At 37.4% G+C, this 15,361-nt stretch overlaps 1 protein-coding gene across 2 annotated transcripts in view; it reads left to right on the top strand.

Moving 5' to 3' along the window:
- SH2D1A (SH2 domain containing 1A) overlaps positions 1-11,575 on the top strand; it is a 19,362-nt gene extending 7,787 nt beyond the window's left edge. The window contains exons 2-4 of one of the 2 annotated variants that reach the window (XM_024128211.1): positions 5,406-5,469; positions 10,039-10,183; positions 11,195-11,575. In XM_024128211.1, the coding sequence (XP_023983979.1) occupies positions 5,406-5,469; positions 10,039-10,183; positions 11,195-11,235 (250 nt within the window). In that variant the 3' untranslated portion in view covers positions 11,236-11,575. The remainder of the gene's footprint in view (positions 1-5,405; positions 5,470-10,038; positions 10,184-11,194) is intronic. The other variant, XM_007116426.1, reaches the window with a different exon arrangement.
- The last annotated feature ends 3,786 nt before the right edge of the window (positions 11,576-15,361 follow it).

The raw sequence follows: 15,361 nt of genomic DNA on the forward strand, positions 1-15,361 counted from the left end.
GCTCCGCGGCACGTGGGACCCTCCCGGACCGGGGCACGAACCCATGTCCCCTACATCGGCAGGCAGACTCTCAACCACTGCGCCACCAGGGAAGCCCTTTGGTATAGTTTTGAACCATTCTTTCTGCTGCCATTTCCTTATTTTGAGTAACATTCCTTAGGTTAATTCCATTTTTCATTATTAAAATAGAACTACTATTACAATCTTTGTCAAATTGCATTTTCCATTTGATTCCTTAGAGTGTATGAAGATAAAGAAGGTCATTAGGTAAAAATATGCACAGTTTTATGGCTCTTGTTATAATTTGTCAATTTATTTCCTAAAAGAGTGATTTTTCAGTGAACAGGGAGAGAGTATGTGTGGTTTGGAAAAAACATAATCAATATTTTCATTTACTTTTGTAGTATAGAATTATTGTTTCATAATACAAGCTACAGAAAACAAAACTATGAAATCTTGTTGGGGAAGAAGGAGTCAAAAGTTCAGAAACACTGTTCTGTGAAGACCAAAAGCATTGAAAAAGCTTCAGCTTATATTTAAATAAAATTTCATTCTTAAAACATAGACTAAAAAAAAAAAATTGAGTGACTATGGGGGTGGTGAAAGAAGCCAGCTTGACTTTGGAGAAATTGCCATCGATATTCCCAATGAGGTGTGAGCATTTTCCATGCATTTTAATCAATCCTTCTGTAACTTTAATGTTCCTACAAATCATCTGGAAATCTTGTTAAAACGCAGACTCTGACTCAGCAATTCTGGAGTGGGGCCTGAGATTCTACATTTCTAGCAGGGTCCCAGGTGATGCACTGTTATTACCCTGGGAACATAATTTGAATCGCACTGTTTTAAATCTCTTCCATCAGTGATATATGAGAGTATATCAAAGAGAGTTGGCTACAGGGGATCTTTGGTCAGTGACTTCAGCAACTTGGAAGTGGAAGAGATGAACTGCTGGCTTGTTTGAGGGGTGAAACAATTTTGCTCATTCAGAAATTTGAGGAGTTGGGGAGTAGGAGATTGTTAAAATTGGATGGGTTAATCACAACGAGTTTTATGTGCCACTAGCACCAGGTTGTTCAAGACTGAAGGAGGTAAGGACTTTTGAAGTGGTACTCAGGTTCCTGCTGCTTAACTGAAAGTGCGATAAGATCAGATTCGTTAGGAAGTCATTTTCAAAACAGACTCATTTATTTTGACTAAATGAGGCTGAATGATAGTAGGGAGATAGATTCATTGTATCTTTTAGAAACCCACTGTTTGAGAAAGTGGAAAACTGGTTGCCTATGATTTTGTTTGCATCGTTGCTGAAATTTTAAATAATGCATTTCCACAACACCTTTAATGATACCGAATTATTGCCATTAATCTCTTCCCATAGGGAAAATGGAACTAAAGGCCTATGCTATTTCCCTGCTCCTACCTCCATTTTGCTGCGTGACTTTTTTTTTTTTCTTTTCTTTATTCGGCACCTTGTTGGTCTTAGTTCCCTGACCAGGGATTGCACCCGGGCCCTGGCAGTGAAAGTACCAAGTCCTAACCACTGGACTGCCAGGGAATTCTCTGCTGTGCGACTTTAAGAAAACCACTTAAACCCTTATGTTTGGAGTTCCCATGGTGAAAAATGGAAATCAAAGCTCTTGCTTTGTTCCCTGTAGTGTACTTACTGAAATCAGTGAGGTACGTTTCAATTGCTTAAAAAAGCAAAAGACTTTACAATGTAATATTTTATATTTATTTAGCATATTACATATGCTAAAAAGTATACTATATGCATATATCAAGCTATTTCATATATGATCTAAATATTCTGGCAAACCTTTATAACAAAAATGAAACATTTCCTGTAATTGCACCAGCAAATTAAATTGACCCTTTTTCGGGTTTCACAAATCGAATGAACCTGATTAGAGTGTTTTAGACCTAATTTTTTCATCCTTTAGGTAATAGTACTGATGGATAGTGATTAAAAATATAGTAATTTAATCCACATAAAGAGTTTTAGTTCTATAGGGGATTAATGGTAAGTGAGGTCAGTTACTCAAGCTTGACCCTGTTTGAGATACTTTAGGTTATTTTAGGTTTAAACACATCTAATTTTACCAGACTTTGGCATGTATTTTTTTTTTCTTTTTTAAAAAAATTTTTGGGCTGCACCATGCTGCATATGGGATCTTAGTTCCCCAACCAGGGATGGAACCTGCGCCCCCTATATTGGAAATCTTAACCACTGGACTGCCAGGGAAGTCCCAGCATGTATTCTAATCAAAGATATATTTTGACCCAAACTTGTGCCAAAGAATAGCAATCAGAAAATGTCTGAAATAAAATTCTGTGAAGATTCAGATTCATAATTTGAAGTAATTCAGCATAAAGTTTACCATACTTTTCTAGGAGGCAAAGGTTTGTTAGGCAAGTTAAGTAGCAGTACCATAGATACTAAACTATAATAAATAATCTCTATCCATTACAGTGTGGGGATCAAAAGCCAGGGCTCTAGAGTCAAAGAGTCCTGATTTAAATCCCATCTTTGATGCTTGATTTGTAGTGTGGCTTTGGTTACTTAACTTCTCAAAGTCTCAGTTTCCTCATCTATAAAATCAATTTCACAATATAAAGTTCATAGGATTACTGTGGGGCCCAAAAGAGATAATGCATGTGCTGTGGGCTGAATTGTGTCCTTATCAAATTCATGTATTGAAGCCCTAACTCCCAATGGGGATGTACTTGGAAATGGGCCCTTTAGGAGGTAATTTAGGTTAAATGAGATCATAAGGGTGGGTCCCTAATCCAGTAGCGTTCTGGCCTTATGAGAAGAGAGAGAGCACCCTCTGTCAAGGAATGCACACAAAGAAAAGGTCATGTGAGCACACAGCAAGAAGGTGGCTGTCTACAAGCCAGGAGAAGAGGCCTTGGAATGAAACCTATGTTGCTGGCACCTTGATCTTGGACTTCCAGCTCCAGAACTGTGAGGAAATAAATTTCTTTTGTTTAAGCCACCCAGCCTATGGTATTTTGTTATGGCAGCCTGAGCAGACCAGTACAGATTTTGGTACTGAGAAGTACAGTGCTGCTGTAACAAACAGCTAAAAATGTGAAAGTGGCTTTGGAAGTGGGTCATGGGTAGAGGCTAGAGGAGTTTGGAGATGCATGCTAGAAAAAGCCTACCAATACTGTGAACACAGTATTGGTAGAATGATGGATGTTAAAGGTCATTCTGATGAGGTCTCAGATGGAAATGAGGAACGTGTTGTTGGAAACTAAAGGAAAAGCCATTCTTAATTATAAATGGCAAAGAACTTGGCTGAACTGTGTTCTAGTATTTTGTGGAAGGTAGAGCTTACAAAGTGGATATTTAGCTGGAGAGATTGCTAAGCAAGGTGCTGAAGGAATAGCTTGGTTCCTCCTGACTATAATAAAATGCAAAAGGAGAGACATGAATTGAAGAAGGAATTGTTAAGCAAAAAGAACCCAGAATACAAAGATTTGGAAAATTCTCAGCCTACTCCTATGGCAAAAAATGAGGAAGCTTGGTCTGGAGAGAATGCCAAGGGAATGGCTGCATAATCACTCCTTAAGGAGATTACCCATGATGTTAACTAGTCATCTCAACAGAAGCCAGGAATAGAGTTTGGACCAAAGCTTCAGAGACACTGTCAGTTTGGACCAAAGGGAGCAGTACAGGACAATAGTGAAATTTGGCTGCAAACATGCTTTATCTTTCAAGAAAATGGAAAAAATGATCCTGAAGTTGTTTCAGAGATCATCAGGGTTACCACTCCCACCACAGGCCCAGAGTGCCTAAGCCCAGGTGGGCAAGGCTGCTTCCACCTAGATTTCAAAGGTGGGATCAGCTGCCCAACAGAACCAAGTGGGTGGGGCTGCCCCTGCAGAGCCATGGGAGTGACAGTGCCACCCAGTGGTCCTGGAGGGCAGAGCATCAATCCAAAAAGAATTATTCTCAAGCATTAAGATCTAATGGAATTTACCTAATGAGATTTCGGACATTTTGGGGACCTGTCACCCCTTTTCCCCTTCCGATATCTCCCTTTTGGAATGGGAATATCTGTCCTATGCTTGTCTTCCTGTATTTTGGAAGCACATGACTTGTCTGGTTTCACAGGTTCACAGCTGGAGAAGAATTTTGCCTCAGCAGCAGTCATATCCCCAAGTCTCACCTGTATCCCATTAGATGATATTTAGAAGAGACTGTGGACTTTATTTAGACTTCAGAGTTGATGCTGGAATGTGTTTAAGGCTTTTAAGGCTGCTGGGATGGAATGAATGTATTTTGTATGTGAGAAGGATGTGAATTTGGAGGTACCAGTGTTGGAATGCTATAGACTGAATCATGTACCCTCTCCCCCCATATTCATATGTTGAAGCTCAACCCCCAATGTGGCTGTGTTTGGAGACAGGCCTTTAGGATGTAATTAAGGTTAAACGAGGTTGTAAGGATGGGGCCCCAATCCAATAGGACTGGTGGACTTATAAGAAGAGAGAGCTCTCTCTTCACACACACACACACACACATACAAAGAAAAGGTCATGTGAACACAGCTAAAAGGTGGCTGCCTACAAGCCAAGAGTAGAGGCCTCAGAATAAAACCTATGTTACTGTCACCTTGATCTTGGATTTCCAGCCTCCAGGGCTGTGAGAAAATAAATTTCTTTTGTTTAAGCCACACAGACTGGTATTTTGCTATGGCAGCCTGAGCAAACTAATACAACATGTAAAACTCTTGGCATGTAGTAGAAATCAACTCTACAGATACACAATATGCGTACACAGTGAATAATGGGGGAAAACGTTTACCCCATCTAAAAGGACAAGCTAATTTCAAGTACTTTAGCAGGACCCCTTTTTGAGTCGACTTACTATCAGTACTATATTATAATGTATTATAAAGTTATATAGTAAGAGTAATTTCATAGGAATATACCACATTTATTATATTTATAATTAATATTATTATTAACTTAAGTGGGCCTGATAGTACCTTATCCCCAGTGAAATGTTTTCACTTTAAGGCTCTGTAGGTACCCAAAAAATAATATTGCTATGCTTTGTTGAATCTGTTTAATAATTCATAATTTTTACCAATTACAACAGGTCTCTAGTTTCTTTCTGTCCCAACAATCTCTCACCTTGACAAATCCTTAGAAGTGTGAGCTCCCTCGTTTGAAAAAAAATGAAAAGACAAAGAAGGCTTACTAGAAACTGCGATTAGCTAGATATAATATGCAAGCAAGCTAGATTCCACAGGCTTTTCTTTCTATGAATGCAGTGGTGCAATATACGTGTGTCCCAGTATATGTATCATTTATATGTAATAGTTGAAGCTCAAATTTAGAGCATCCATTGTTCTTTTGGAATTTTTCAGTAATGGAAGTTTATTCTTTCACAGGTATCAAGGTTACATTTATACATACCGAGTGTCCCAGACAGAAACAGGTTCTTGGAGTGCTGAGGTATAGCTCTTTTATTTATTTTTGCTTCTGGGGGTATCAGGGAGGTATTTGAAATTTAGACTGCTTTTATAAAAGAGCTGTCAAATCCTACATTCCCAAAATATTCATCAGATTCAAATTACTAAAGCTCCAATCCAAAATTGTTCATGGATCATTAAGAAGCCTTTAGAGAATTTTGGTCCCAGTTCTGTTCAGCCACCACTGTATGGAGTGGTCTCACCTTGGGGGAAAGATAACAAAGTTAAAGGATTGTGTCAAACTCTTAGTGCCTATGTGAAATTGTAGAAAGCGTATCAAAAATATATTAAAAAATCAAATCGACAATTATTTACCAAATGATACTAATGCAAGTGTTGGTTCCATGGGGGATTAAACAACATGACTCCTGTTTTCTAAGAGCCTGTAAGACCCTTGAGAGATACAGCATGAATTAAACAGCAATGTGAGAGCCTGGCGTTTGCTGTCAGGTGGATGTGTGTTCCAGGTCTTATCTACCCCCAATCCCTTTTCTGAGAGGTCTATGACCTTGGGTAGGTTACCTAATTTTTCTTTGAACCAGTTTCTTCATCTGTAAAATAAGCCTAAAAATAGTCCCTTACTCATAGGGCTCATTTTGAAGATTAAATGAGATAATGCATATAAAGAAAGCTCTTAGCCACAGGACTAGCAAGCAAGCCCTCAAAAATGGGAACTCACCCACGTTGCTGAACAATATGATTGTATATAGTCAAGTGCTGTCTAGCACAAGCATTTGAAGAATAGAGGATTTTCCAAGTATTAGGGTAATCAAGGCTGCTCTTCTGTGGAGGCGGGACTCCCAGCTTAGCCATATGGGAAGGACAAGGATAGGTAGAAAAGAGAGAGACAGGGAACGTTCCAGTGACTTTTAAGCTATGCTCCGCAAAATCCTAAGGTTCTTTCATCTGAGTGCCTTGGAGTTGCCCAGGGAGCTACAGAAGGATAGGAGGATGTGTGGGTATGCTTTGGGTCCCCAATTTGTCTTTAATCTGAGCAGTCCCTTTTATTTTGCTTATCAACTGGGGCTCTGAGAAAGATTTCATTAGAAAAATGGGTTCTGATGGCTTTGAAAACATTTGAAAGTCACAGTACCATTGCAAGAAATGCCTGTAGAGTGAATCTCTTTCCACGTACCAGGGTAGTATCAATATATTACCATGCTAGCAAAGTAGAGGGCTCTACAATGGAAACTTCTGACTTCAAATGCTTTCTCTGATTTCTGACTCTTTATAAAAACAGTCCGTCTTTATAATGAAAGCACTTCATTATGAGCTGTTTGAAAACGTAAATGCTAATATCAACCTCTATTAATAGCTCAATCAATCTATGCATTTAAGAAACTCTGAAGTCTAGACTTTAAAAAAAAAAAGTAAAATAGCTCTAACCTTTACAGATGCACTGGTGAACTAGAAAGCACAAATTGCAGACTACAAATGTTTTGAACTACTGAGATGAATTAGGGCAAGTTTTCAAACACATTGTTGCTTTATATCAGGATAATTGATGCTACCATTCTAATTAGAGGAAATGCAGTACTATTTCTAATCAAAACTGTTTATACCCGTTTATTTTTAAAAGTTCTCTGCATCACTGCAGAGATGATTGAATAGGAAATTAAATTTCATTTATTATGAGGAATAGTAGTGTATGATATATACATATATAGTTGTATATAATTTGACCAGAAATAGCCCTTCTCCCTAGAGAAGTAGCTTTCAGCTGCTGAAGAATATTCTTTGTGGAAAGGATCTTAAATTAGTAGGGCTTAGGTAACGTTTTCTTTAAACTTGTTTTCTTCCATTTCAAGTGTAACATCATATGCAGATTGTTACATGTTTGTGATCATGTTAGGGAAGAAAGGGCTTATTGAACACAAATGCTCTCTCATTCTGTTGTCTGGTCTGACCCGTTTATCTAATAATATTGTAATTATCTGCACCAAGAGAGCAGAAGATTGGCATGTTTTCTCCAAAGGGAAAACAGTTTAAAAAAAAAAAACTCTTTAGATTTATTTTTGAAATGCATATTGCATTTTTTTCTATCTACTAAATTTGCCTTCTAGTTATGTTCTCCTATGGTGAATATTAAACTAGTGTGTATTCTCAGAGCTCATATCACCTGACTGGAAGAAATTTCTCTAGAGCATATTGAAGACCAGCTGTGATCCAAAGCATGTTTCCATGGATAACTAAGAGATGACTGTATGGGAAATGTGCAAATTTGAACAATAGCCGAGTTCAGTGACAGGATGGGAGATGTCAGTGGTACAATTCTTGTGGTAAATGTATTTTCAAAATGGGGTAAATAACAGATATTTATATTGCTCTTTGGAACAATGCTTTAGTTTGCCACATTGCGGGAAAAATCTTGACAGTAGCACTAAATTTTCTGCGCAAAGATTGTGCTAGAAATCTAGGTGTGTCTGCAGTTTGTTTCAAAGAGTGGAGTGAAATTGAACCCTGGATCCACTGAACTACGAAAGACAAATATGATGTGATTTTCTAGCTTTAGGTAGACTTTTAGGTTTCATCATTGCCTAGCATATTAATTTATCTCATGTGACTCAGGCTAAAAGTTTGCCAAATTGTTAATTCAGAGAATTCCACATAGAGTCACCTATCATTTATTAATATGTTCATTGTCTGCGGTACATTATAAAAAATGTACTAACATCCCCCTGCTGACTTCAGTGCTTTTGGGCTTTTCTGGATATTTGATCATCAGTAGATCAGTGGATGTTAAATAATTTTACTTATTGACCTAAGCAAAGCACTATAAATTCAGTCAGTTGTTTGCCAATGCAACATTGCGTGCCAAATTCAAATTGCTTTTTTACATTCAGTGCTATTATTCCTCTCCGTTAGCATGGAGAATCGAGTGTTAACTGCATACAAATCCTCATAAAAAAGATGCTTCTGTTGATAAATGGTTTTACAAGCCACAAGAACAGGTAAAAAGATGTGTGGTTTGAAATCTTTCCACATCGGGGGAGTGGATTAGTTTCTCTTCTGGTTGGTGACTCTAATTTCACTAGAACCTGTTTGGTCTCTAATCTTCCTAATCTGAAAGGCAAGAGACTGGGTCCTGGGATCTAGAGCCAGTTCTGCCTCTGGTTATCTGTGTGGCCTTGGGCAAGCTGAATTATCTCTTTGTATTTCCATTTTCTTATCTGTCAAATGGGAGCAACCAAATCAGCCAATAACCGCCAAGAGATGGGAAAGTGCTTTGAAAATGAAAACGTACTCTAAGGTAGCCGTAAGAAGGTTATTTTGTGCCTATGGCCTGACTTTGACATTTGGAGATTCTATCCTGGAGCCAAAGAACTGTTTGGACCCCTGTCAGAATGACCACATTATTTTGGAGGAGGTCTCAATAGAGTTCTGGGAAGGTGTTTTGACTGTAAGGTTGGAGCTGAGTGGGAGAGTATTCTGTATCTACTGAGTAGCTGTGTGAGCCTATGAGGCGACACTAATTTAAAGCGAAAAAGAACTTTTTCAGCGTTTTCAATGAAAAACTCTTTACCCCAGTATAGGAAATGACCAAGAGTTGTAGTAGACAGTGTGCTGTCTTTAGCTATTTGTTTGTTAGCATTTCTAGAGGGAATAGCTGAAAAACAGCTTTCGAAAAAAACCGGTCATTGTTCAATTGCTTATAGCAATACTATTTTATTTCATGTAAAATGACAGTTTTGAGCTGATGCTTAAAGCTTGGCTCATAAGCTTTTGCAGGAAATTGTTGTTGATTTCAAGTCGTGTCTTTACAAGAGAATTGATGTCAGGAGAGGAGTACATTTTAATAGTCACCTGCAAATAATGATCCCTTCAAAACCAAACAAATAAATAAAGGTGACCTTAGTCTTTCATTTTCGTGTCATAGAGGAAACCTCGTCACAGTGAAGTGTTGACACAAAGAGCAATTTGGGGGAGGATAGGGAAGTTTCCCAAGGAGGAAAAAATTTAATGTGCGGGATGAGGCAGGACATATCGTGACGTGAAAGATTGTGAGGACTAACTAGCCCTGCCTTGTGTGCCTTATAACAGCCAATTTTTAATTTCCTGTGTAGCATTTTATATTGTGGAATGATGGCAGGGAGGATGGGTTGTAGTTGTTTTATTTGTTTGTTTGCTTTTTGTTTTTTTGGTTCTTTAGGCTTTTTATTAATGACCTGTAGGATCTGTTTTTTTTTTCTCTGTTTAACTGCATCCTCTCTGTTGGTGAATTCATTGTGGGTAATGGCCTGTGTACCCTTAGAGGTTCGGGATGTATGATGGGTAGCAGGCAGGAAGGGCAGGGCAATGAGCAGGAGCTTGTACAAACTAATACCACCCTCGGGAGAACTGAAATGACAGCTCATTAGCTCCTCTTGCAGGGAAATTCAGCCAACAAAAGTAAGCTCTTCTAGAAGGTTGTTTTTCCTTCTTCCTTATGTTTTCAAATATTTGAACAAGTTACACAAATGTTACCTCTCTAAGCATCCCTTGCACATTTTGTAGGCCCTTTTTGTATCATTATGAGGTAGATGAATAATCTGCTTGGCCTTTTATTTTCCAGACAGCACCTGGGGTACATAAAAGATTTTTCCGGAAAATAAAAAATCTCATTTCAGCATTTCAGAAGCCAGATCAAGGTATTATAATACCTTTGCAGTATCCAGTTGAGAAGAAGCCCTCAGCTAGAAGTACACAGGGTGCTACAGGTATGGTTTACTGTTTATTTTTGACAGGTTTGGAAGCTTAGGGCTATGAGTCACCCTAGTCATAAACATATAGTTATAGAAAAATGCAATGAGAAAGAAGATGGAGCCAGCAGCCCCAGTGAGAGGGGGCTATTCACATGCTATGATTTCCGCATGCTATACTATAAACTTTTAATAAAACTCTGCAAAAATATAAAAAATTCTATGAGCCCACAACATTTTAATCTCTCTTATCCCGTCTTGTTTTCCCCAGTCTGTTTTGTCGCTCCATGAGTACCATTTCACTTCACTAATTCAGACACAAATAATTTGAAAGACGGGACAATTCAGAGAACATCTGGACTTGTCCTCTACTTTCGCTTATTATCAGACAGTGTTTTCCCTTCAGGGATGAAAAGGCTAATGTTAGCTTGGTCCACGTGATCCCGATTTCTGAATTTGTGGTGCTTGAATTAATAAAATTTTATTGCAGCCAAGGGTAGGAAGTTAGTAGACTTTATTTTTCCACTAGCGCAAATTGTTACATCTCCTGAGCAAAGCTATTTCAGTGGACGCGTCAAGCTAATCACCGAATACTAGCCAATGTCCTCAGCTGTCAGATTTGTGATAGTTGATATCTATTGAAAGGGGTTAATCATCTGTCTGGAGTAAGAGGATACGCGTTGATTGAAACAATAAATATTTATGATAAAATAAAATGAGTTGTTATTTCCTTTTTTGACAGGGACCCAGGCTCAGGCATAAACTGACAATTAGACTCAGACTCAAGTGGTGAATTAAATTAATGAGTAGTTAGCTTTTTTAAAAGAAATGTAAATAGAATTCCAATTTAAAAATTGTCTCAGTATTCCATTCTCTATAACAGTTTTAAATACTAGCTGCTTGAGCTATATCATTGGATTGTATCTTTGTGAACTTTATGCAGTTGGAAATTTTATGTTTGAGTTAACCTGTAATTTTAATAGCTTGTAAGTTTATCTCTTCTTGATTTTTGTTATTATTTTTCTTTAGGGAGAAGAGAAGATCCTGATGTCTTCCTGAAAGCACCATGAAGAAAAATAAAACACACCTTGTACTTTATTTTCAATAATTTAAATATATGCTAAGTCTTATATATAATAGATAATACAGTTCAGTGAGCTACAAAAGTATTTCTAAAACCATCATAGTCCTGTAATGGAAGCATCTAGCATGATGTTAAAGCTGAAATGGACTTTTCGGATAATGAGGAGCTTTGAAATGAGGATTGGGGAAAAATAATTCCACAGGTTATTTTCAGTTATTGTATTTACAAATGGGAAATGATTGAAAACATAATGATACTTTATAAAAGATTAATGTCAATTCTTGCCAAATATAAATAAAAATAATCCTCAGTTTTTCTCAAAAGCACCAGTTTTAGTGAAATATTATTTGATAGCTACTGATTTTCAAATGTCTTGCTTGATTATATGGCAGGAAGCCGGTTCGTGTCCCTCATCTTTGTCATGTGCGGTTCTACATTAGGTATTATGCTCTCCAATAGGTATAGTGTTTTAGGCTCTCTGGGGATATATGAAGCTGTGCACTGTGTGCTAAAAACAAGTACTAGATAGAGAGTGAAGAATTTCTGTTTAATTCTGAAAGCAACCTTCTTGCCTAGTGTTCTGACGTTGGACAGTAAAATCCACAGACCAATCTGTAGTTTAAAATTCCCGTAATTTAAAATATGCTCTAAATGTTTATTATATTTGGTGCTACAGGATTTGAAATTATATTACAAATCTGATGAAGTGGACTTTTCTTTTCATTTACCTCTGCCCCAGTCGTTGCCTCTCCATGTAAAAACAGCAGCTGTGGCTCATCAGCTGTGGCTCATGAGTAGCTGATTTACAAGCAGTCTCCCTATCAGGTGGCCCTACAAGACCATTGGAAGCTTACAGGTTACATTAATTTTAAACAATCCAAGTAATTGTAACCTAAGTGAGAGCCAAGATTTTAGGCAGTGATGGGTATTGGTATTTTCTTCTCACATTTATATTTTCATGACTCTTACAATTCAATTATATGTCAAGTTGCTTCAGGCCTCATAGAATTCATTCACTCAGCAAACACAATAGGCACTGGGGTAGAGAAGTAAAAACACCTGGCCTCCACGCTCAGGTAGCCCCCTGCCTAGTTGGACAAGAAAACAGTAGCAATAAAAGACAATAAAAGACAATAACAATAAAAGACAAGAAAATAACAATAAAAGGTGATAAGTACATGGTAAGTGAGGGTCCCAACATGTAGGTAGATCTGTCTTTTTTTTTTTAAAGGTTCTACTCCATTTATAGTTATTATAAAATATTGGCTATATTCCCTGTACTGTACAATATATCCTTGTAGCTTATTTTATACAGAATAGTTTGTACCTCTTAATCCCCTACCCCTATATTGCTCCTCCCCCCTTCTCTCTCCCCACTGGTAATCAATAGTTTGTTCTCTATACCTGTGAGTTTGCTTCTTTTTTTAAAATATTCACTAGTTTGTTGTATTTTTTAAGATTCTACATATAAGTGATATCATACAGTATTTGCCTTTCTTTGTCTGACTTATTGCACTTAGCATAATACCCTCCAAGTCCATCCATGTTGTTGCAAATGGCAAAATTTCCTTCTTTTTTATGCCTGAGTAGTAGTCCATTGTATATATATACCACATCTTCTTTATCCGTTCATCTGTTGATGGACACTTAGGTTGCTTCCATAGCTTGGCAGTAAATAATACTGCTGTGAACATTGGGGTGCATGTATCTTTCAAATTAGTGTTTTTGTTTTTTTCGGATATATACCCAGAAGTGGAATTGCTGGATCATATGGTGGCTCTATTTTTAGTTTTTTGAGAAACCTCCATATTGTTTTCCACAGTGGCTGCACCAATTTACATTCCCACCAACAGCGTACAAGGGTTCCCTAGGTAGATCTGTCTTTAAAGGAAGAATGAGTTAACCCAGCACTCTGGCCTATGGTCCATAGGAAGCTGGTTCATTATAAGTTTCATTATAAACCAGTAACTTGGAATTCTGGGTTGTATGTGAGAGGTGGTGAGCTTGGTTAATAATTAGCGAACTGCCAAGAGACAAAGCTATTCTCTCTGCTGGCAACATCTGATTTCTGAGCATTTAACCTGGATGCTATGGGAGTGTAAAGGTGGAGTATGGCCACAATGATGTATTGTGCTCCAGTTACCATTTCTAGAAGTAAAAGCATCACTTTAATTTGTAAAGGAATTCAGAAAGCTGACTTTCCAAATAAAATGCATATGTTTAGATACTTTTTAATTATTTGTAGCTTGGGTTTAAATTTTAATAGGTGTAACTAATTTTTACTCTAATTTGTTCATTATGGAATAATCCTAAATATATGAATTGTTTGCATGTTCCTTTACCAGGGCCTTTTTTGAAAAAGCTTTTTTGAATTATTTATGGTTTTTCATATTTTAATAAAGTATTTGAAAGCTTTATTTTTCTAATTTGTCTTAAAATATTCCTTTCAAAAATATTCAAAGATAGGTGCTATTAATATACTAAATAAAGCATCGATGAAGGTCATCTTACTTATCTTATTGGACTGATTCACTGGAAAAGGTAAGTGCTCTTCTGATTTTGCTATTGTCAAATTTTCCAGTTGATGTGCCTACCCACTGTCTTCTTTTGCTGGCCTTTTATTCATCAAGTTTTTTGCACTTTTTCTTTCCTGGCATGAGCATCCTTGCTATTTCCCAGTACATAATAGCTTGCACCTTTACAGAAAGGTCATATCCTTGCCATATCTAAAATATTGCCATGTTAACATGTACCTGTAAGATGCTGAGTAAAGGTAGAAAAATGCACATATATTTCTAAGTGCACACCTTTCTTCAGAAAAAAATGTGTGTCAGCAAGCCCACAAGGAACATGACAGTTTATCAAATACTTGTTCATTTTCTCTGAAATTTGTTCTGAAGAGATAAGGTCAGTAGGGAGACAAGCTTAGGTAATTGTCCATTTGGCTGTTACAGGCAGGGAAACTTTGTGGTAGTACATAGGTAGAATAGGTCTACAGAGGATGCCTCTGATTAAGTCTTCTAGTATAAATCAAGGGCTGGATTTAAGATACTATTTGTGGTAGAATGGATAGAGAAGTTAAAATGTGATAACCAGCTTTAAAATCTGTTAAGAATGTTTAGACATCAGCTTATGCTTTATTTGATTCACTTTACTGAGTTCAGAATCCAAAGTCTATTAATAATAAAACCCAGATTTGCCCTTGAGCATTTCAAGGTTACAGATGCCTAGTCTTCCTGTTAGTGGGCTATAAATTCAACTTTGTCGCCTATGTTTGCCCTTGCAGTAAATGGGACACCATAATTTTGCAGTTTGCAGCTCGGGGTGAAGTTAAGCTGCCCAGTTTGGACACTTTCATAATTTGGGGTCATTGGCCCAACTTGTAGTAAAAGGCTGAATTTTCATCATTAGGTCATTTGCTTTTTAAATGAATATTTTTATGTGGAAAGAATATAACCTGATCGACTGGAGAGAGCCCATCAACATAGCAAATGAGACTTGAATTTGCTTTTCGGCTTTGTCACTGATTATGCCAGTGACCTTAGGCAAGTCAGTCTGTTGCTGGTATTGCATTTGCCAAATAGGAACAATTAAGTCTTGCTCACCTAACAGGATTACTGAGATGCTAGAATTATATAAATTTACGGTAGTAATATTACTAAATGTTTAAATAGCATTGATATTTAAAGATCTCTAAAAGTGAGGGTGAATAGGGAAGGAACATGGAGAAATCCCTTATCTCCTTTATAATTCTCTCAACGTAGGAGCTCTTGCTTCTTTCTTTTTGTACTGAGGGTGGGATGCATATTTTGAAAAACAATCTGGTGTTACTAATATCCCCCAACTCCACTCCCCACCCCCGTTGCTTTTTGCTGATTGGTGTGTTGAAACAATCAGGATTGTCTTCTGCTCTGTCAATCTTTTCACTGTATCTCTGTATATATCAGTGAATAAAAAGGCAGCAGGGCATTTTAGAGTGGTGTAAATTCCAGGATTCCAAGCAAGTTTCAGTAACAGGCTGTTTGGACTATCGGTACGCCATTACTATCAAGATGAATTTTGGAAGATCTGTTGGCCAGCCTTCCCAGTGTCACTCGTAAATGTCTCTTTGT

This window comes from Physeter macrocephalus, chromosome 21 (genome assembly GCF_002837175.3).
Source record: "Physeter macrocephalus isolate SW-GA chromosome 21, ASM283717v5, whole genome shotgun sequence".
NCBI classification, from domain to species: domain Eukaryota; kingdom Metazoa; phylum Chordata; class Mammalia; order Artiodactyla; family Physeteridae; genus Physeter; species Physeter macrocephalus.